Here is a 24,349-nt window from a genome sequence, read left to right on the forward strand (position 1 = left end):
GAACAAACACCATTGTAAATACAACCCATATTTATGTTTTCCAACGCATCACCGGGGGTAAACTACCTGTCCTCCAGGACACCTACAGCACCCGATGTCACAGGAAGGCCAAAAAGATCATCAAGGACATCAACCACCTGAGCCACTGCCTGTTCACCCCGCTACCATCCAGAAGGCGAGGTCAGTACAGGTGCATCAAAGCTGGGACCGAGAGACTGAAAAACAGCTTCCATCTCAAGGCCATCAGACTGTTAAACAGCCATCACTAACACAGAGAGGCTGCTGCCCTATTTACATAGACTTGACTGTGTATAGAGGGCAGTGACCACTTTAATAATGGAACACTGGTCACTTTAATAATGTTCACATATTTAGCTTTACTCATCTCATATGCATTTACTGTATTCTATTCTACTGTATTTTAGTCTATGCTGCTCTGACGTTGCTCGTCCAAATATTTATATATTCTTAATTCCATTCCTTTACTTTAGATTTGTGTGTATTTTTGTGAAATAATCAGGCCTCTCCAGGAACACTCTGCTGGTCTGCTAGGTAATCAGGCCTCTCCAGGAACACTCTGCTGGTCTGCTAGGTAATCAGGCCTCTCCAGGAACACTCTGCTGGTCTGCTAGGTAATCAGGCCTCTCCAGGAACACTCTGCTGGTCTGCTAGGTAATCAGGCCTCTCCAGGAACACTCTGCTGGTCTGCTAAGTAATCAGGCCTCTCCAGGAACACTCTGCTGGTCTGCTAGGTAATCAGGCCTCTCCAGGAACACTCTGTTGGTCTGCTAGGTAATCAGGCCTCTCCAGGAACACTCTGCTGGTCTGCTAGGTAATCAGGCCTCTCCAGGAACACTCTGCTGGTCTGCTAGGTAATCAGGCCTCTCCAGGAACACTCTGCTAGGTAATCAGGCCTCTCCAGGAACACTCTGCTGGTCTGCTAGGTAATCAGGCCTCTCCAGGAACACTCTGCTGGTCTGCTAGGTAATCAGGCCTCTCCAGGAAGACTCTGCTGGTCTGCCAGGTAATCAGGCCTCTCCAGGAACACTCTGCTAGGTAATCAGGCCTCTCCAGGAACACTCTGCTAGGTAAACAGGCCTCTCCAGGAACACTCTGCTGGTCTCCTAGGGTATATTCATCACCCTCTTATCTTACATTGATTCACCCCCCGCCCCTCGGTGCCCAGGCACAGGGTAGTGGTGTGTGTGTGTGTGTTTACCTGGCACTTGCCCGTGCGGACATCATAAAGGGCCACTGAACCCTGGCGGGCCCCCACGGCAATACGGTGACTCCGGTCGCAGTATCCCACCATGTAGAACCTGAACAGAATCGAAAAAACACAGAACACACAGAGGTCAGGGTTCATTCATCACACGGCATCGGACACCGTCACCTGTGGGTCGACCCTTGACCCCTACAAACTCGCAAGGGGGGGGTCGAACCCTTTCCCCCCATAACCAACGTTAAAAGTAAAGGACAGGGCAACGACTCTCTCGAAGGTCTTGCTGATTAACACATTAACCGTTACACATGTTAGAGAGAAACCATCACTAACCTGTCACTGTTCTGTTACTAAACTCAAAATGGCCGCACGGAGGAGAGGACGTAAAATGGCGGTTGAAAGCTGTGATTTAGTCATGGCTGCCTTCTGCCATTTCTCCATGAAGGTTTTACATTTAGCTGACAAATGAACGATCATTTCAGTTTGTCATTTTCCTACTATTAGAAATATCAGAATTAAAAATGAAAAACTAGACTCTCTATTATCTCTATTACAGCAGCAATGTATTCCAGAAGACATACCTGTGATATTTATTTCTAATTTTATCTTTATTTAACTAGGCAAGTCAGTTAAAAACAAATTCTTATTTACAATGACGGCCTACCGGGTTAACTGCCTTGTTTAGGGGCAGAACGACAGATTTGTACCTTGTCAGCTCGGGGATTTGATCTTGCAACCTTTCGGTTACTAGTCCAACGCTCTAACCACTAGGCTACCTGCTGCCCCTCCACTCTAACCACTAGGCTACCTGCCGCCTCTACCCTCTAACCACTAGGCTACCTGCCGCCTCTACCCTCTAACCACTAGGCTACCTGCCGCCTCTACCCTCTAACCACTAGGCTACCTGCCGCCTCTACCCTCTAACCACTAGGCTACCTGCCTCGTCTACCCTCTAACCACTAGGCTACCTGCCTCCTCTACCCTCTAACCACTAGGCTATCTGCCTCCTCTACCCTCTAGGCTACCTGCCTCCTCTACACTCTAACCACTAGGCTACCTGCCGCCTCTACACTCTAACCACTAGGCTACCTGCCGCCTCTACCCTCTAACCACTAGGCTACCTGCCTCCTCTACACTCTAACCACTAGGCTACCTGCCGCCTCTACACTCTAACCACTAGGCTACCTGCCGCCTCTACCCTCTAACCACTAGGCTACCCTGCCACCTCTACCCTCTAACCACTAGGCTACCTGCCTCATCTACCCTCTAACCACTAGGCTACCTGCCACCTCTACCCTCTAACCACTAGGCTACCTGCCACCTCTACCCTCTAACCACTAGGCTACCTGCCGCCTCTACCCTCTAACCACTAGGCTACCTGCCTCATCTACCCTCTAACCACTAGGCTACCTGCCTCCTCTACCCTCTAACCACTAGGCTACCCTGCCACCTCTACCCTCTAACCACTAGGCTACCCTGCCTCCCCTACCCTCTAACCACTAGGCTACCTGCCGCCTCTACCCTCTAACCACTAGGCTACCTGCCTCATCTACCCTCTAACCACTAGGCTACCTGCCTCCTCTACCCTCTAACCACTAGGCTACCCTGCCACCTCTACCCTCTAACCACTAGGCTACCCTGCCACCTCTACCCTCTAACCACTAGGCTACCTGCCTCATCTACCCTCTAACCACTAGGCTACCTGCCACCTCTACCCTCTAACCACTAGGCTACCTGCCACCTCTACCCTCTAACCACTAGGCTACCTGCCGCCTCTACCCTCTAACCACTAGGCTACCTGCCTCATCTACCCTCTAACCACTAGGCTACCTGCCTCCTCTACCCTCTAACCACTAGGCTACCCTGCCACCTCTACCCTCTAACCACTAGGCTACCCTGCCTCCCCTACCCTCTAACCACTAGGCTACCTGCCTCCTCTACCCTCTAACCACTAGGCTACCTGCCTCCTCTACCCTCTAACCACTAGGCTACCTGCCTCCTCTACCCTCTAACCACTAGGCTACCTGCCACCTCTACCCTCTAACCACTAGGCTACCTGCCTCCTCTACCCTCTAGGCTACCTGCCTCCTCTACCCTCTAACCACTAGGCTACGCTGCCATCTCTACACTCTAACCACTAGGCTACCTGCCTCCTCTACCCTCTAACCACTAGGCTACCTGCCTCCTCTACCCTCTAACCACTAGGCTACCTGCCTCCTCTACCCTCTAACCACTAGGCTACCTGCCTCCTCTACCCTCTAACCACTAGGCTACCTGCCTCCTCTACACTCTAACCACTAGGCTACCTGCCGCCTCTACCCTCTAGGCTACCTGCCTCCTCTACACTCTAACCACTAGGCTACCCTGCCACCTCTACCCTCTAACCACTAGGCTACCTGCCTCATCTACCCTCTAACCACTAGGCTACCTGCCACCTCTACCCTCTAACCACTAGGCTACCTGCCTCCCCTACCCTCTAACCACTAGGCTACCTGCCACCTCTACCCTCTAACCACTAGGCTACCTGCCGTCCCTACCCTCTAACCACTAGGCTACCTGCCTCCTCTACCCTCTAACCACTAGGCTACCTGCCTCCTCTACCCTCTAACCACTAGGCTACCCTGCCACCTCTACACTCTAACCACTAGGCTACCTGCCTCCTCTACCCTCTAACCACTAGGCTACCTGCCTCCTCTACCCTCTAACCACTAGGCTACCTGCCTCCTCTACCCTCTAACCACTAGGCTACCTGCCGTCCCTACCCTCTAACCACTAGGCTACCTGCCGTCCCTACCCTCTAACCACTAGGCTACCTGCCGTCCCTACCCTCTAACCACTAGGCTACCTGCCTCCTCTACCCTCTAACCACTAGGCTACCTGCCTCCTCTACCCTCTAACCACTAGGCTACCTGCCTCCTCTACCCTCTAACCACTAGGCTACCTGCCTCCTCTACCCTCTAACCACTAGGCTACCTGCCTCCTCTACCCTCTAACCACTAGGCTACCCTGCCACCTCTACACTCTAACCACTAGGCTACCTGCCTCCTCTACCCTCTAACCACTAGGCTACCTGCCTCCTCTACCCTCTAGGCTACCTGCCTCCTCTACCCTCTAACCACTAGACTACCTGCCTCATCTACCCTCTAACCACTAGGCTACCTGCCTCATCTACCCTCTACCCTCTAGGCTACCTGCCTCCTCTACACTCTAACCACTAGGCTACCTGCCTCCTCTACCCTCTAACCACTAGGCTACCTGCCGCCTCTACCGGAAACGAGGACCGGAAACGAGGACCGGGAACGAGGACAGGGAACGAGGACCGGGAACGAGGACCGGGAACGAGGACCGGGAACGAGGACCGGGAACGAGGACCGGGAACGAGGACCGGGAACGAGGACCGGGAACGAGGACATGATTACTCACTTGCAAATAGCAGGGAAACACTCATTTAGTCCTTTCTTCTTCACCAGAGAGCCTTCGATGCAGTACATGATAATATCCATCACCTAGAGGAGGAAGGAGAGAAACACCCAGCAATAACCACTAGTTCATACCTCAACCAGTCACCTCAAAACAGACCTAACAAAAATGACCTTTTCTCATGACGCTGCCATTAATTCTAAACTAATGAACTAGATTTCAGGATGTAAGGTAAAACAAAGTTAAAGCATGTGGTTGTATTGTGACATGGAGAAGTCCAGGTCTTGGACTGTAAGTCGTACCTCAACCAGCAGGTCCACGACATCAGTAGGCATCTTCTCAATGAGGATATCTATAACCCTGATGATCTCTGTCTTAGCCCGGCCCAGAGAGGTGGTGTGGACATTCTGCTGTGACTGGGAGTTAGCCTGCATGGCTGTGTGTCTGTGGACCTGACATACAGGACACAAAAACAGAGTTAAGGAGGGTAGGGGGAAGAGGTTAGGGGGAAGAGGTTAGGGGGAAGAGGTTAGGGGTTAGGGGGAAGAGGTTAGGGGGAAGAGGGTAGGGGGAAGAGGTTAGGGGGAAGAGGTTAGGGGGAAGAGGTTAGGGGGAAGAGGTTAGGGGGAAGAGGTTAGGGGGAAGAGGTTAGGGGGAAGAGGTTAGGGGGAAGAGGTTAGGGGGAAGAGGTTAGGGGGAAGAGGTTAGGGGGAAGAGGTTAGGGGGAAGAGGTTAGGGGTAGAGGTTAGGGGGTAGAGGTTAGGGGGAAGAGGTTAGGGGGAAGAGGTTAGGGGGAAGAGGTTAGGGGGTAGAGGTTAGGGGGAAGAGGTTAGGGGGAAGAGGTTAGGGGGAAGAGGTTAGGGGGTAGAGGTTAGGGGGAAGAGGTTAGGGGGAAGAGGTTAGGGGGAAGAGGTTAGGGGGAAGAGGTTAGGGGGAAGGGTAGTAGGGGGAAGGAAGGAAGGAAGTAAGGAAAGGAAAGGAAGGGCAGGGTGGAGTGTGAAAGCAGAAAGGTCATGTACAGAGTAACAGAGGTAAAGGGGAGACGACATGGAGACATGAAAAACAGGAGGTCAGGTCTCACCTCTCTGGCGATGGTTGTGATGAAGGCCGGCGGTCTGGCGGTGGCGATGAGAGACAGAGCGTGGCGTGCTGAGCGGGCAGAGTCGGCTGCTGGGTTAAGGGGCAGGCCCATTGTGATGCTAACCAGCCAGACAGAGGGTGAGAGAGAGAGTGACGGAGGGAGAGAGAGAGCCGGAGAGAAAGAGGGAGGGAGGAAGGGAGAGAGAGAGAGAAAGAGGGAGGTAGAGAGAGAGAGAGAGAGGGAGGTAGAGAGAGAGAAAGAGGGAGGTAGAGAGAGAGAGAAAGAGGGAGGTAGAGAGAGAGAGAAAGAGGGAGGTAGAGAGAGAGAAAGAGGGAGGTAGAGAGAGAGAAAGAGGGAGGTAGAGAGAGAGAAAGAGGGAGGTAGTGAGAGAGGGAGGGAGGGAGGTAGAGAGAGAGAAAAATATGGAGGTAGAGAGAGAGAAAGAGGGAGGTAGAGAGAGAGAGAGAGGGAGGTAGAGAGAGAGAGAGAGAGAGGTAGAGAGAGAGAAAAAGGGAGGTAGAGAGAGAGAGAGAGGTAGAGAGAGAGAAAAATATGGAGGTAGAGAGAGAGAAAGAGGGAGGTAGAGAGAGAGAGAGAGGGAGGTAGAGAGAGAGAGAGAGAGAGAGAGGTAGAGAGAGAGAGAAAGAGGGAGGTAGAGAGAGAGAGAGAGAAAGAGGGAGGTAGAGAGAGAGAGAGAGAGAGGGAGGTAGAGAGAGAGAGAGAGGGAGGTAGAGAGGAGGAGAGAGAGGGAGGGTAGAGAGAGAGAGAGAGAGGTAGAGAGAGAGAGAAAGAGGGAGGTAGAGAGAGAGAAAGAGGGAGGTAGAGAGAGAGAAAGAGGGAGGTAGTGAGAGAGGGAGGGAGGGAGGTAGAGAGAGAGGGAGGGAGAGAGGTAGAGAGAGAGTGAGGTAGAGAGAGAGAGAGGGAGGGAGGTAGAGAGAAAGAGGGAGGTAGAGAGAGAGAGAAAGAGGGAGGTAGAGAGAGAGAGAGATCGAGAGAGAAAGAGAGGGAGGTCGAGAGAGAAAGAGGGAGGTAGAGAGAGAAAGAGGGAGGGTAGAGAGAGAAAGAGGGAGGTAGAGAGAGAGAGGAGAGGGAGGTAGAGAGAGAAAGAGAGGGAGAGAGAGAGAGAGCGAGAGAGAGCGAGAGAGAGAGAGCGAGAGGGAGGGAGGTAGAGAGAGAGAAAGAGGGAGGTAGAGAGAGAGAGAGAGGATAAAGGAGGCGTTAGAAGTACATAGTAAACAGATTAGCCACAGCTTATAATGTCAGGCCAAGGTCAATGGGATCACTCACACTGCACTGGCATAATGGACTCTCACAATGCACCATAATTAGGCCCTTCTCAGGGTGGCTCAGCGTCTGTCAGTCAGGCAGCATAGCACGCAAAGACCGCTGCCTGCCACACGGGCCCCTGCCACTAGCTAGCCTCGGAAATTGGGACTAGTTGTGGCATCTGTCTGAAATGGAGAGCGAGTGGCCCCCTTGTTAACAAATGATCTGAGCGGTGGACCGAGTGAATATGTATTAGGAGGGGGTTAGGGGCAGTGGGAGGAAGGGGAGCAGAGGGAGGAGGGAGGAAGGGGGGCAGAGGGAGGAGGGAGGAAGGGGGGCAGAGGGAGGAGGGAGGAAGGGGAGCAGAGGGAGGAAGGGGAGCAGAGGGAGGAAGGGGAGCAGAGGGAGGAGGGAGGAAGGGGGGCAGAGGGAGGAGGGAGGAAGGGGAGCAGAGGGAGGAGGGAGGAAGGGGGGCAGAGGGAGGAGGGAGGAAGGGGGGCAGAGGGAGGAGGGAGGAAGGGGAGCAGAGGGAGGAAGGGGAGCAGAGGGAGGAAGAGGGGCAGAGGGAGGAAGAGGAGCAGAGGGAGGAAGAGGAGCAGAGGGAGGAAGGGAGGAGCAGAGGGAGGAAGAGGAGCAGAGGGAGGAAGAGGTGCAGAGGGAAGAACCACTTCAAAGGCTGGGCTTATTGCGAGCGGAAGGCTACGCTGCACTGTTCTTTAGACACGCAGCTAAAGGGCCTCCAGCACCGGCCCCAACCCCTGTCCTCGTCCCCCCCCCTCCACATCAGACACGGCACCGGCCCCAACCCCTGTCCTCGTCGTCCCCCCCCCACATCAGACACGGCCCCAGCCCGTCCTCACATCACACATGTTCCCAGCCTCTAGCCCTTCCCCATCCGCCCAGTCCCCCCCCCCTCCAGGCCTGGACCGGCCTCACTCCCCCATCACCCATCAACACACGGCCCAGTGCGCTAGTGTTCCACTCAGCAGGCCGACTGTGGCCTGGACTCATGGTCAAACAGCACAAGGTTAAACAACCCATATACAACAGACGCAACAACCATAAGAGACAGGGCAATAACAGCATGCTAAGAAAGTGTTTTGTCTGTAGTTTATGATGGTCTTTCACTGGACCAGTGGAGGGATACAGTCAGTTACATTTTCTCCTCGTGATGAATACAACAAGAAGCACAACACTACAGCTAACATACAGAACTGTTTTAACAAGGTCATACCAGGGGTCATTTAGCGGTTTGATTTTACATTTTAGGACCCCTGCAGGTAAAAATATATTTTTTTTAAATAATGTATTTGATCAAATATTGCATTTGGCCTTTACTACATTTTACATTTACATTTTAGTCATTTAGCAGACGCTCTTATCCAGAGCGACTTACAGTAGTGAATGCATACATTTCATTTCACACATTTCCCCCCCGCCCGTACTGGTCCCCCGTGGGAATCGAACCCACAACCCTGGCGTTGCAAACACCATGCTCTACCAACTGAGCCACTACAATAGCCCATAGAAAAGCATTGAATAACACATTCCTTAAATGGCAAATCATGAGGAATAAGGTTTTGAAGTGTCTATCCTATAGTTAGGAGATATAAGAAAGCTTAGGAAATACACTACATGACCAAAAGTATGTGTTCGTTGAATATCTCCTTCCAAAATCATGGGCCATAACAGCCTCCACTCCTCTGGGAAGGCTTTCCACTAGATGTTGGAACATTGCTGCTATAACAGCCTCCACTCTTCTGGGAAGGCTTTCCACTAGATGTTGGAACATTGCTGCTATAACAGCCTCCACTCTTCTGGGAAGGCTTTCCACTAGATGTTGGAACATTGCTGCTATAACAGCCTCCTCTCTTCTGGGAAGGCTTTCCACTAGATGTTGGAACATTGCTGCTATAACAGCCTCCACTCTTCTGGGAAGGCTTTCCACTAGATGTTGGAACATTGCTGCTATAACAGCCTCCACTCTTCTGGGAAGGCTTTCCACTAGATGTTGGAACATTACTGTGGGGACTTGTTTCCATTCAGCCACAAGAGCATTAGTGAGGTCGGGTACTGATGTTGGGCGATTAGGCCTGGCTGGCAGTCGGTGTTCCAATTCATCCCAAAGGTGTTCGATGGGGTTGAGGTCAGGGCTCTGTGTAGGCCAGTCAAGTTCTTCCACACAGAATTGTCTAGAATGTCATTGTATGCTGTAGCGTTAAGATTTCCCTTCACTGGAACTAAAGGGGCTCAAACCATGAAAAACAGCCCCAGACCATTATTCCTCCTCCACCAAACTTTACAGTTGGCATTATGCATTGGGGCAGGTAGTGTTTTCCTGGCATCCGCCAAACCCAGATTCGTCCGTCAGACTGCCAGATGGTGAATCGTGATTCATGACTCCAGAGAACGCGTTTCCACTGCTCCAGAGTCCAATGGCGGTGAGCTTTACACCACTCCAGCCAACGCTTGGCATTGCACATGGTGATCTTAGGCGTGTGTGTGTGCAGCTGCTCTGCCATGGAAACCCATTTCATGAAGCTGCCGAAGAACAGTTATTGTGCTGATGTTGCTTCCAGAGACAGTTTGGAACTCGGTAGTGAGTGTTACAACCGAGGACAGATGATGTTTACGTGCTTCAGCACTCAGCGGTCCCGTTCTGGGAACTTGTGTGGCCAGCCATTTCTCTGCCGAGCCGTTACTTCTAGACGTTTCCACTTCACAAAGGTGGCATCCTATGACGGTGCCACATTGAAAGTCACTGAGCTCTTCAGTATGGGCCATTCTACTACCAATGTTTGTCTCTGGAGATTGCATGGCGGTGTGCTCGATTTTTTATACACCTGTCAGCAACGGGTGTGGCTGAAATAGCGAGAATCCACTAATTTGAAATGGTGTCTACATACTTGTCCATTACACACACTGCACCTCGCACACACTGCACCTCGCACACACTGCACCTCGCACACACTGCACCTCGCACACACTGCACCTCGCACACACTGCACCTCGCACACACTGCACCTCGCACACACTGCTCGGCAACTGACATTTACTCCTGAGGTGCTGACCCATTTCACCCTCTACAACCACTGTGATTATTATTTGACCCTGCTGGACATCTATGAACGTTTTAACATCTTGAAGAACGATCTGGCCTTAGTGGCCATGTTCTGTTATAATCTCCACCAGGCCATGAGGACTGGCCACCCCTCATGGCCTGGTTCCTCTCTAGGTTTCTTCCTAGGTTCTGGCCTTTCTAGGGAGTTTTTCCTAGCCACCGTGCTTCTACACCTGCATTGCTTGCTGTTTTAGGGTTTTAGGCTGGGTTTCTGTACAGCACTTTGAGATATCAGCTGATGTAAGAAGGGCTTTATAAATACATTTGATTGATTCATTGACTACACACACATTACACACTGCACATTACACACACTGCAGCCACAACATAATTTAGTAGTTAAATCTTCGTCTTAACAAATAAAGTAAAATATTCTGAACATTTTAGAAGTTAAATCTTCGTCTTAAATAGTAGAAGTTCAATAAATAACATTATTAAAAAAATTAAAACAAACCTAAAAATGTGTCCTGAGACATTGGTTTTTCACTTCTAGCTTTCACTGTGCTAGGTGAAATGTTTTCATAAATATATTTATATAATCATGAAACATAGCCATACTATTTTATTTTCCTTCAATATATTAATGAACAATCATATTTCTTTATATATTGAACAAATTCCCTCTGAAGGAAAACAGACCTGTAAACGACGTACTCTATACGGTAAAATAAGTCAACATATCTGATGATGTTGTCTTTACATTGTTAAAAGATTGGGGATATTTATTATTAATAAAAAAATATTTAAATACATCATTTCTTCAGTCATTTTTTTTTTCATTTTCAAAAACGAGGTCAATTCCAACAAATACGGGGGTAAAATGCTTTTTATCTCCCCTCTCTTTTGAGCTTTTCATTCTCACTTTCTCTCTCCTCTCACCCATCAAACATTCAGAATCACACACACATAAATATGTCAATTGAAAAGATTGATATCAGCCATCAATACCATAGCCCAGCTGTTGTTGTAACATAGAACATTCTATATGGTCTGCAGGTATATTTGAAAAGGTATCTGGTTAACGATTACATTAATGATAAACAGAGATGTTTTTAATTTAAAAAAAATAAATTTAACATGATACTGTATATATTTTTTTAATAACTATAATCTCATACTTTTAATTCATTCAAAATGATTTGCTTTCCGCCCTAGGTTGATAGGAGAGGCTATTCTATATAATAGTGAACACACTCAGCACACAAATAATACAAAAACAACATCTCTGTACTCTCGTTTCTCTTTATCCCCTTCTCTCACACAAACGTAGACAAACACAGAATAAAATGAAAAAGAATCTGTTGGACAAAGTTCAGAGTTGAAAATGTAAAAGGTATTTTTTTTTCTTCTTCGGGTTATTTGTTTCATCGTGAAAGAAAGTGCTCAGATCTTTTCCTTATGGAAAAGGGATTATTCGAGAGATCGGTAATTTACATGAACCTGACTAGCAGCCATTCCCTTTGTTAGAGAACCATTCAACCGTTGGTCAATGTAGTCAGTTCAAAGACAGAACCAGTCAAGCATACACATATAGAGTCCTTTCTGATTTAAGTTAGGTTCAATTTAGGTTCTGTATGAAAAGGTGAAAAGACGTATTTTCCGGATGTTTAAAATACATATTTTCCAGGACATTGAAATCAAGTTCATTTTTTCGGTTCTGAATGAAAGTTGAAAATACTTATTATCCAGACGTCGAAAAAAAAGAATTTTCCCAGATGTTGAAAAGATGTATTTTCCAGATGTTGAAATCAGGCACATTTTTGGTTCTGAATTAAAGTTGAAAAGACCTCCCGAGTGGCGCAGCGGTCTAAGGTACTAATCAATGCTAGAGGTGTCACTACAGATCCGGGTTTGATCCCGGGCTGTGTCGCAGCCGGGAGACCAACGAGGCAGCACACGATGGCCCAGCGTCGTCCGAGTTAAGGGAGGGGTTTGGCCGTCAGGGATTTCTAGCGACTCCTTGTGGAGGGTGGAGCGCAGTGCAGGCTGGTTTCGGTCGCCAGCTGTACGGTGTTTCCTCCGACACATTGGTGCGGCTGGCTTCCGGGTTAAGCAAGCAGTGTGTCAAGAAGCAGTGCGGCTTGGCAGGGTCGTGTTTCGCAGCACACATGGCACTCAAACATTTCTGTTGTTGTTGTTATGATCAGCTTGTCAAAAATTGACGGATACAAACTTGAAACCACTGATCATGACAATGGGGTGAAACAACCTGGACAACAGTTATTGTCCATTCCACATCGTCCATTTTACTTTGACCCATCCTGTTTTTAGGATATGTTGTTTGTTAACATAACAGAACATATTTTTTGCAGGCTTGACTATATTTGATTGGCCACCATTTTAGGTTAGGCTATTTGATTGGAGAAACCTGCATGATGTAAAAATAAAACGTAAGCCTCATTACATTGTCATCCATTTTATTTCCAGCCTGAAGGCTACAGAAAAGGCTGCGTACTCTTTCTACCATATCCCGTATCTGCTACATGATTTATGTCAGATGATATTATTTTAGACGGAACGTTGGTGGAGCGCAGCAGCAATGCATCCCTCCAACAGCACCCTGGAGAGGCATGCTGGGAATGGACAAGATACATATTGTGTGTCCCTTCCTGCCTTTGACAAAGTGGGCACTGCTTACCACAGGGCGGCATTAGCGCTCACCTAATTAAAAAAATACATTAAAAAAACACATGCCATATGGTTGATAGAAATTGTCAATGTTTTTTTGGGGGGCAGAATTATGTGAGGTTTTATGTGTTGTTGTTAGATGTGCGTCAGTTTAACCCAGAAAATGCCACCCGTGTCAATCTGCCACCATAGGCAGCTACACAATCCTGACTAATGAGCAGACCGGCCATGTGTGTGTGTGTCTGTAGTGTGTGTCTAGTGTTTGTGTGTAGTGTGTGTGTGTGTCTGTGTAGTGTGTGTGTGTGCGTAGTGTGTGTGCGTAGTGTGTGTGTGCGTAGTGTGTGTGTCTGTGTGTGTGTGTGTAGTGTGTGTGTAGTGGGCGTGTGTAATGTTGTATTTCTCCTCACATATCTCTCTCTCTGTCCAGTCAGGTGTAGGCCCGGTGATATCCAATAGGATTTCATATCTCTCTCTCTGTCCAGTCGGGTGTAGACCCTGTGATATCCAATAGGATTTCATCTCTCTCTCTCTCTCTGTCCAGTCAGGTGTAGGCCCGGTGATATCCAATAGGATTTCATATCTCTCTCTCTGTCCAGTCGGGTGTAGACCCTGTGATATCCAATAGGATTTCATTATTGACCTGATCCTCCACACAATATGAATAATTCTGCTTTTTTATATATATATATATATATATATATATATATATATATATGTTTCTCTCTATAAAACGCTAAATTCTGTTCCTGCCTTGATACATCGATCTTTGTGTCTGTAACGAACGACAATAACAATGAGAACTGCAGCCCTACCACGTTCATCTGCTACAACAAGAACAGGACACACACACACTACACACACACACACACAGAATTGTTCAAATCTCTTTTACACGCCTATTACATGCCAGAAGGTGTCACATACACACGTGATATTGTGATATAATAACACGGAATGTGTGAAGTGAATATGATGTGTTAGTACTGTATTGAAGTGGTTACCTTGAAAATAAAACACAGATCATAAATCAGTGTTAGATAGGATTTTTGTTTTTTATATATATGATTTTTCACTTTATGAAGGCGTTGATAAAAACGGATATAGAAAGTAACGTGCGTTTCCTCACTATTCAGTTAAACAACCAACAATCTATATCAGCCTCCACATGTATGTTCAATTAGACGTTTCAACAGAGAGGGCTTGCAGCTAAATTGTAGATAAAGTATTGAATGTATCTTACTATTTTAACAGAGGGCTTGCAGCTAAATTGTATATAATGCACGTCTATTAGTTACATCTTTCTCTAAACATTCAAAATTTGCTTTAAAGCAGTATCCAAATCCATCAGATGTAGTGATCACAATATAGTAACCATATCTAGGAAAACCAAAGTTCCAAAGGCTGGGCCTTATATAGTGTATAAGAGGTCATACAATAAGTTTTGTAGTGATTCCTATGTTGTTGATGTAAATAATATTTGTTGGTCTGTAATGAGGAGCAACCAGACACTTGACACATTTATGAAATTGCTTATTCCATTAAGCATGCACCCATTAAGAAAATTACTGTAAAAACTGTTCAATCCCCTTGGTTTGATGAGGAATTGAAAAATTCATCACAAAACCCACTGACATTGCCAACTACTTTCATGACTTTTTCCATTGGCAAGATAAACAAACGTAGGAATGACATGCCGGCAACAAACGCTGACACTACACATCCAGATATATCGGACCAAATTATAAAAAGACAAGAATTGTACTTTGAATTCCAGGAAGCCAGTGTGGAAGACACAAACTTTGACCAATCTTTACTAACAACAACGACATGCTTTGAGTAAAGCCAGAGTGTCTATGTATGCAGATGACTCAACACTATACACGTCAGCTACTACAGCGACTGAAATGACTGCATCACTTAACAAAGAGCTGCAGTTAGTTTCAGAATGGGTGGCAAGGAATAAGTTAGTACTAAATATAAAAAAAACTAAAAGCATTGAATTTGGGACAAATCATTCACTAAACCCTAAACCTCAACCAAATCTTGTAATGAATAATGTGGAAATTGAGTAAGTTGAGGAGACTAAACTGCTTGGAGTAACCCTGGATTGTAAACTGTCATGGTCAAAACATTGATACAACAGTAGCTAAGATGGGGAGAAGTCTGTCCATAATAAAGCGCTCCTCTGCCTTCTTAACAACACTATCAACAAGGCAGGTCCTACAGGCCCTAGTTTTGTCGCACCTGGACTACTGTTCAGTCGTGTGGTCAGGTGCCACAATAAAGGACTTAGGAAAATTGCAATTGGCTCAGAACAGGGCAGCACGGCTGGCCCTTGGATGTACACAGAGAGCTAATATTAATAATATGCATGTCAATCTCTCCTGGCTCAAAGTGGAGGAGAGATTGACTTCATCACTACTTGTATTTGTGAGAGGTATTGACATGTTGAAAGCACCGAGCTGTCTGTCTAAAGTACTGGCACACAGCTCGGACACCCATACATACCCCACAAGACATGCCACAAGAGGTCTCTTCACAGTCCCCAAGTCCAGAACAGACTATGGAAGGTGCACAGTACTACATAAAGCCATGACTACATGGAACTCTATTCCACATCAAGTAACTCATGTAAGCAGTAAAATTAGATTTAGAAAACAGCGGTACCAGGCGGTAAACTGTTAGCCTGTTTAGCAGCGGTACCAGGCGGTAAACTGTTAGCCTGTGTAGCAGCGGTACCAGGCGTTAGACTGTTAGCCTATGTAGCAGCGGTACCAGGCGTTAAACTGTTAGCCTGTGTAGCAGCGGTACAAGGTGTTAAACTGTTAGCCTGTGTAGCAGCGGTACCAGGCGTTAAACTGTTAGCCTGTGTAGCAGCGGTACCAGGCGTTAAACTGTTAGCCTGTGTAGCAGCGGTACCAGGCGTTAGACTGTTAGCCTGTGTAGCAGCGGTACCAGGCGTTAGACTGTTAGCCTGTGTAGCAGCGGTACCAGGCGTTAAACTGTTAGCCTGTGTAGCAGGCGTTAGACTGTTAGCCTGTGTAGCAGCGGTACCAGGCGTTAGACTGTTAGCCTGTGTAGCAGCGGTACCAGGCGTTAGACTGTTAGCCTGTGTAGCAGCGGTACCAGGCGTTAAACTGTTAGCCTGTGTAGCAGGCGTTAGACTGTTAGCCTGTGTAGCAGGCATTAAACTGTTAGCCTGTGTAGCAGGCATTAAACTGTTAGCCTGTGTAGCAGCGGTACCAGGCGTTAAACTGTTAGCCTGTGTAGCAGCGGTACCAGGTGTTAAACTGTTAGCCTGTGTAGCAGCGGTACCAGGCGTTAAACTGTTAGCCTGTGTAGCAGCGGTGCCAGGCATTAGACTGTTAGCCTGTGTAGCAGCGGTACCAGGCGTTAGACTGTTAGCCTGTGTAGCAGCGGTACCAGGCGTTAGACTGTTAGCCTGTGTAGCAGCGGTACCAGGCGTTAGACTGTTAGCCTGTGTAGCAGCGGTACCAGGCGTTAAACTGTTAGCCTGTGTAGCAGGCGTTAGACTGTTAGCCTGTGTAGCAGCGGTACCAGGCGTTAGACTGTTAGCCTGTGTAGCAGCGGTACCAGGCGTTAGACTGTTAGCCTGTGTAGCAGCGGGTACCAGGCGTTAAACTGTTAGCCTGTGTAGCAGGCGTTAGACTGTTAGCCTGTGTAGCAGGCATTAAACTGTTAGCCTGTGTAGCAGGCATTAAACTGTTAGCCTGTGTAGCAGCGGTACCAGGCGTTAAACTGTTAGCCTGTGTAGCAGCGGTACCAGGTGTTAAACTGTTAGCCTGTGTAGCAGCGGTACCAGGCGTTAAACTGTTAGCCTGTGTAGCAGCGGTGCCAGGCGTTAGACTGTTAGCCTGTGTAGCAGCGGTACCAGGCGTTAGACTGTTAGCCTGTGTAGCAGTGGTACCAGGCGTTAGACTGTTAGCCTGTGTAGCAGCGGTACCAGGTGTTAAACTGTTAGCCTGTGTAGCAGCGGTGCCAGGCGTTAGCCTGTGTAGCAGGCGTTAAACTGTTAGCCTGTGTAGCAGCGGTACCAGGCGCTAGACTGTAGGCCTGTGTAGCAGCGGTACCAGGCGTTAGACTGTAGGCCTGTGTAGCAGCGGTGCCAGGCGTTAGACTGTTAGCCTGTGTAGCAGCGGTACCAGGCGTTAGACTGTTAACCTGTGTAGCAGTGGTACCAGGCGTTAGCCTGTGTAGCAGGCGTTAAACTGTTAGCCTGTGTAGCAGCGGTACCAGGCGCTAGACTGTAGGCCTGTGTAGCAGCGGTACCAGGCGTTAGACTGTTAACCTGTGTAGCAGCGGTACCAGGCGTTAGCCTGTGTAGCAGGCGTTAAACTGTTAGCCTGTGTTCCAGGCGTTAAACTGTTAGCCTGTGTAACAGCGGTACCAGGCGTTAGACTGTGACACAGTGCCTCACACACAATTGTTCTAGCCAGCCCTAGTGTTTCAGCTCAACATGGCGGTCTAATAATTAAAGCATAAATGGCTCGGGGAGGAAAAAGAGAGACAGCGAGAGACAGCGAGAGAGACAGAGAGTGAGAGAGAGAGAGCAAGAGCGAGAGAGAGTTGTTCAGACCATAGGCTTAGCCACAGTGCCACCTATACTTGTGTTTTAGAATAGGAAATTAATGTGCGAGCCCTAACCTGCCCAGCTCATCCCATCCCAGCCCTGACCAGCCCAGCCCTGCCCTACCCAGCCCTACCCTGATCAGCCCTGCCATGCCAAGCCCTGACCAGCCCTACCCTGATCAGCCCTGCCATGCCAAGCCCTGCCCAGCCCTACCCTGATCAGCCCTGCCCTACCCAGCCCTGCCCAGCCCTACCCTGATCAGCCCTGCCCAGCCCTACCCTGATCAGCCCTGCCATGCCAAGCCCTGACCAGCCCTACCCAGCCCTGCCCAGCCCTACCCTGACCAGCCCTGCCCCCCTACCCTGACCAGCCCTGCCCTACCCAGCCCTGCCCAGCCCTACCCTGATCAGCCCTGCCCAGCCCTACCCTGACCAGCCCTGACCAGCCCTGACCAGCCCTACCCTGATCAGCCCTGCCCAGCCCTGCCTGATGGGTGCTGATGTATTCAGGCCAGATAATTAGACTAGAGAGGTAGTGGGAGATAGCAGGACAAAGCATCATGGAGGCTGGCTTCATGACTACAGCAAAACAACATACAATAAATACACACACTGTAAGGTGTACCTATATGGCTGCTCAAATAATAATTAAACACCTGATAGGTTGATATACAGTACCAGTCAAAAGTTTGGACACACCTACTCATTCCAGGATTTTTCTAAATTCTTACTGTTTTCTACATTGTAGAATAACAGTGATGACATCAAAACTATTAAGTAACACATTTGGAATCATGAAGTAACCAAAAAAGCATATATTATATTTTAGTTTCGTCAAAGTAGCTACCCTTTTGCCTTGGCAGCTTTGCACACTCTTGGCATTCTCTCAACCAGCTTTATGAGGGAGTCACCTGGAATGCATTTCAATTAACAGGTGTGCCTTCTTAAAAGTTAATTTGTGGAATTTCTTTCCTTCTTATTGTGTTTGAGCCAATCAGTTGTGTTGTGACAAGGTAGGGGTGGTATACAGAAGATAGCCCTATTTGGTAAAAGACCAAGTCCATATTATGGCAAGAACAGCTCAAATAAGTAAAGAGAAATGACAGTCCATCATTACTTCAAGACATGAAGGTCAGTCAATATGGAACATTTCAAGTACTTTGAAAGTTTCTTCAAGTGCAGTCGCAAAAACCATCAAGCGCTATGATGAAACTGGCTCTCATGAGGACCGCCACAGGAATAGAAGACCCAGAGTTACCTCTGCTGCAGAGGATAAGTTCATTAGAGTTACAAGCCTCAGAAATTGCAGCCCAAATAAATGCTTCACAGAGTTCAAGTAACAGACATCTCAACATCAACTGTTCAGAGGAGACTGTGTGAATCAGGCCTTCATGGTCAAATTGCTGCAAAGAAACACTACTAAATGACACCAATAAGAAGAAGAGACTTGCTTGGGCCAAGTAACACGAGCAATGGACATTAGACCGGTGGAAATTTGTCCTTTGGTCTGATGAGTCCAAATTTGAGACTTTTGGTTCCAACCACCGTGTCTTTGTGAGACGTAGAGTAAGTGAACGGATGAACTCCGCAAGTGTGGTTGCCACCGTGAAGCATGGAGGAGGTGGGATGGTGCATTGCTGGTGACACTTGTCAGTGATTTATTTCATTGAGAGAACGCCAAGACAGTGCAAATCTGACATCAAGGCAAAACTTTGACGAAACTAAAATATAAAATATACTTTTTTTTTGTTACTTTACGATTCCAAATGTGTTACTTAATAGTTTTGATGTCTTCACTGTTATTCTACAATGTAGAAAATAGTAAAAATAAAGAAAAACCCTTGAATGAGTAGGTGTGCCCAAACTTTTGACCGGTAGTGTATATTTGTACGTTTTTACAATCAAGAAGTAATCTGGATTGTATTGAATATGAACAACTCAATCATTATTTTGAGATATAAAGCGAAAGTATCCAATGTGCAAATCAAATCTTTGTCTAAATTGATCGATGTTATTTTGGGTGGTTTTTGAATTGCAGCTATGTCGGAAAGGAAAGGGGGATACCTAGTCAGTAGCATTCAACTGAAATGTGTCTTGCCAACCCAAACCCCCCTGAATCAGAGGTGTGTTGGCATCATCAGCACCAGAGGGAGCAGTTGTTGTTCAAGGTTAATTGCCTTTGCTCAAGGACAACCACCTTGCCGTCTCGGGGATTCGAACCAGCGACTTTTACTGGCCCAATGCTCTTCCACCACTAGGCTAAATGCCGTAGTAACAGTAGGAGAGGCAGGACACACACACACACACCCCGATGTATCAGCGTGATTTATTGGTTGTAAAATCAACAGACAGACAGACAGACTCAATGTCTCCGTCAGCATCAGGCCGATCCTCCTGCCAATACCTGATCAATGACTTCGTAATGTATTGGCCAAGACAGCAGCCCAGCTCCCATACAGTACCGAGGGAGGGAGGCGTTACGGTAAGAGCCCAGCCAGCCCATCTTCTATACAGAGGAGGGAGGGAGGCGTTACGGTAAGAGCCCAGCCAGCCCATCTTCTATACAGAGGAGGGAGGGAGGCGTTACGGTAAGAGCCCAGCCAGCCCATCTTCTATACAGAGGAGGGAGGGAGGCGTTACGGTAAGAGCCCAGACAGCCCATCTTCTATACAGAGGAGGGAGGGAGGCGTTACGGTAAGAACCCAGACAGCCCATCTTCTATACAGAGGAGGGAGGGCGGCATTACGGTAAGAGCCCAGACAGCCCATCTTCTATACAGATGAGGGAGGGCGGCGTTACGGTAAGAGCCCAGCCAGCCCATCTTCTATACAGAGGAGGGAGGGAGGCGTTACAGTAAGAGCCCAGCCAGCCCATCTTCTATACAGAGGAGGGAGGGAGGCGTTACAGTAAGAGCCCAGCCAGCCCATCTTCTATACAGAGGAGGGAGGGCGGCGTTACAGTAAGAGCCCAGCCAGCCCATCCTCTATACAGAGGAGGGAGGGAGGCGTTACAGTAAGAGCCCAGCCAGCCCATCTTCTATACAGAGGAGGGAGGGCGGCGTTACAGTAAGAGCCCAGCCAGCCCATCTTCTATACAGAGGAGGAAGGAAGGCGTTACAGTAAGAGCCCAGATACGTTTCAAACCCCCCCGATACGTTTCAACCCCCCCCTGAAACGTTTCAACCCCCCCCCCCCCCCGATACGTTTCAAACCCCCCCCCCCCCGATACGTTTCAAACCCCCCCCCCCCGATACGCTTCAAACCCCCCCCGATACGCTTCAAACCCCCCCGATACGTTTCAAACCCCCCCGATACGTTTCAAACCCCCCCCGATACGTTTCAAACCCCCCCGATACGTTTCAACCCCCCCGATACGTTTCAACCCCCCCCGATACGTTTCAACCCCCCCCGATACGTCTCAAACCCCCCCCGATACGTCTCAAACTCCCCCGATACGTTTCAAACCCCCCCGATACGTTTCAAACCCCCCCGATACGTTTCAAACCCCCCCGATACGTTTCAAACCCCCCCCGATACGTTTCAAACCCCCCCCGATACGTTTCAAACCCCCCCGATACGTTTCAACCCCCCCCGATACGTTTCAACCCCCCCCGATACGTCTCAAACCCCCCCCGATACGTTTCAAACTCCCCCGATACGTTTCAAACTCCCCCGATACGTTTCAAACCCCCCGATACGTTTCAAACCCCCCCGATACGTTTCAAACCCCCCCGATACGTCTCAACCCCCCCCCCCCCCGATACGTTTCAACCCCCCCGGATACGTTTCAACCCCCCCGGATACGTTTCAACCCCCCCGGATACGTTTCAACCCCCCCGGATACGTTTCAACCCCCCCGGATGCGTTTCAACCCCCCCGGATGCGTTTCAACCTCCCGGATACGTTTTCAAACCCCCCCGATACGTTTTCAAACCCCCCCGATACGTTTCAAACCCCCCCGATACGTTTCAAACCCCCCCGATACGTTTCAAACCCCCCCGATACGTTTCAAACCCCCCCCGATACGTTTCAAACCCCCCCCGATACGTCTGAAACCCCCCCCGATACGTCTGAAACCCCCCGATACGTCTGAAACCCCCCCCCCGATACCTTTCAACCCCCCCGATACGTTTCAAACCCCCCCGATACGTTTCAAACCCCCCCGATACGTTTCAAAACCCCCAGATTGAGAAACTGCTTTCAGACCACATCCTATGCCTGTCTATCTCCCCACATAAATACCACAATGCCCCTGATAAGTGAATTTGGTGTCGTAAAAATGCAGACTTGGTCTCCAATCTGTGTCTGGGGTCACAGAGAGCACCATCATCATCCACTCAATGACTCAATGGTAAATCCGACCACAACTCTATCCTCCTGATTCCTGCTTACAAGCAAAAATCAAAGCAGGAAGTACCAGTGACTCGGTCTATAAAAAAAGTGGTCAGATGAAGCAGATGCTAAACTACAGGACTGTTTTGCTATCCCAGACTGGAACATGTTCCGGGAATCTTCCGATGACATTGAGGAGTACACCACATCAGTCACTGGCTTTATCAATACATTGAGGACATCGTCCCCACAGTGACTGTACGTACATACCCCAACCAGAAGCCATGGATTACATGCAACATTCGCACTGAGCAAAAGGGTAGAGCTGCCGCTTTCAAAGTGCGGGACTCTAACCCGGAAGCTTATAAGAAATCCCGCTATGCCCTGCGACGAACCATCAAACAGGCAAAGCGTCAATACAGTGTTAAGATTGTATCATACTACACCGGCTCCGATGCTCGTCGGACGTGGCAGGGCTTGCAAACTATTACAGACTACAAAGGGAAGCACAGCCGCGAGCTGCCCAGTGACACGAGCCTACCAGACGAGCTAAATCACTTCTATCCTCGCTTCGAGGCAAGCAACACTGAGGCATGCATGAGAGCATCAGCTGCTCCGGACGACTGTGTGATCACACTCTCCGTAGCCGATGTGACTAAGACCTTTAAACAGGTCAACATACACAAAGCTGCGGGACCAGACGGATTACCAGGACGTGTGCTCCGGGCATGTGCTGACCAACTGGCAGGTGTCTTCACTGACATTTTCAACATGTCCCTGATTGAGTCTGTAACACCAACATGTTTCAAGCAGACCACCATAGTCCCTGTGCCTAAGAACACAAAGGCAACCTGCCTAAATTACTACAGACCCATAGCACTCACGTCTGTATCCATGAAGTGCTTTGAAAGGCTGGTCATGGCTCACATCAACACCATTATCCCAGAAACCCTAGACCCACTCCAATTTGTTGTACCGCCCAAACAGATCCACAGATGATGCAATCTCTATTGCACTCCACACTGCCCTTTCCCACCTGGACAAAAGGAACACTTATGTGAGAATGCTATTCATTGACTACAGCTCAGCGTTCAACACCACAGTGCCCTCAAAGCTCATCACTAAGCTAAGGACCCTGGGACTAAACACCTCCCTCTGCAACTGGATCCTGGACTTCCTGACGGGCCGCCCCCAGGTGGTAAGGGTAGGTTGCAACACATCTGCCACGCTGATCCTCAACACCGGAGCCCCCCAGGGGTGCGTGCTCAGACCCCTCCTGTACTCCCTGTTCACCCACGACTGCATGGCCAGGCACGACTCCAACACCATCATTAAGTTTGCAGACGATACAATAATGGTAGGCCTGATCACCGACAACAACGAGACAGCCTACAGGGAGGAGGTCAGAGACCTGACCGGGTGGTGCCAGAATAACAACCTATCCCTCAACGTAACCAAGACTAAGGAGATGATTGTGGACAACAGGAAAAGGAGGACCGAGGACGCCCCCATTCTCATCGATGGGGCTGTAGTGGAGCAGGTTGAGAGCTTCAAGTTCCTTGGTATCCACATCAACAACAAACTAGAATGGTCCAAACACACCAAGACAGTCGTGAAGAGGGCACGACAAAGCCTATTCCCCCTGAGGAAACTAAAAATATTTGGCATGGGTCCTGAGATCCTCAAAAGGTTCTACACCTGCACCATCGAGAGTATCCTGACCGGATGCATCACTGCCTGGTACGGCAATTGCTCGGCCTCCGACCGCAAGGCACTTCAGAGGGTAGTGCGTACGGCCCAGTACATCACTGGGGCTCAGCTGCCTGCCATCCAGGACCTCTACACCAGGCGGTGCCAGAGGAAGGCCCTAAAAATTGTCAAAGACCCCAGCCACCCCAGTCATAGACTAGGACAAAAAGGCTTCTCAACAGTTTTGACCCCCAAGCCATAAGACTCCTGAACAGGTAACCAAATGGCTACCTAGACTATTTGCATTGTGTGCCCCCCCAACCCCTCTTTTATGCTGCTGCTACTCTCTGTTTATCATATATGCATATTCACTTTAACTATACATTCATGTACATACTACCTCGATTGGGCCGACCAACCAGTGCTCCCGTACATTGGCTAACAGGGCTATCTGCATTGTGTCCCACCACCCACCAACCCCTCTTTTACGCTACTGCTACTCTCTGTTCATCATATATGCATAGTCACTTTAACCATATCTACATGTACATACTACCTCAATCAGCCTGACTAACCGGTGTCTGTATGTAGCCTCTCTACTGTATATAGCCTCTCTACTGTATGTAGCCTCTCTACTGTATATAGCCTCTCTACTGTATATAGCCTGTCTTTTTACTGTTGTTTGATTTCTTTACTTACCTACACACACACCTTTTTTTCCCCTCGCACTATTTGTTAGAGCCTGTAAGTAAACATTTCACTGTGAGGTCTACACCTGTTGTATTCGGCGCACGTGACAAATAAACTTTGATTTGACTCATCAACAGGAGGACGGCCAGGACCTCGTCCACTCATAGACAGGAGGAAGGCCAGGACACACACACACCTCTCTCTCTCTCTCTCTCTCTCTCTCTCTCTCTCTCTCTCTCTCTCTCTCTCTCTCTCCCTCTCTCTCTCTCTCTCTCCAGTCTCTCTCTCTTCTCTCCCTCTATCTCCTCTCT

At 48.7% G+C, this 24,349-nt stretch overlaps 1 protein-coding gene across 1 annotated transcript in view; it reads right to left on the reverse strand.

Annotated features, from left to right (window-relative positions):
• Nucleotides 1–475: 475 nt before the first annotated feature.
• The window catches only part of LOC115184935 (WD repeat-containing protein 7-like), an 87,363-nt gene continuing 63,489 nt past the window's right edge, over nucleotides 476–24,349 (reverse strand). The window contains exons 7-10 of the mRNA XM_029745512.1: nucleotides 5,724–5,841; nucleotides 4,945–5,094; nucleotides 4,646–4,728; nucleotides 476–1,319 (exon numbers count right to left, since the gene is read on the reverse strand). Coding sequence (XP_029601372.1) covers nucleotides 1,139–1,319; nucleotides 4,646–4,728; nucleotides 4,945–5,094; nucleotides 5,724–5,841 — 532 coding nt within the window. The 3' untranslated portion in view covers nucleotides 476–1,138. The remainder of the gene's footprint in view (nucleotides 1,320–4,645; nucleotides 4,729–4,944; nucleotides 5,095–5,723; nucleotides 5,842–24,349) is intronic.

The sequence above is a fragment of the Salmo trutta genome, unplaced genomic scaffold, assembly GCF_901001165.1.
Source record: "Salmo trutta unplaced genomic scaffold, fSalTru1.1, whole genome shotgun sequence".
Lineage (NCBI taxonomy): Eukaryota > Metazoa > Chordata > Actinopteri > Salmoniformes > Salmonidae > Salmo > Salmo trutta.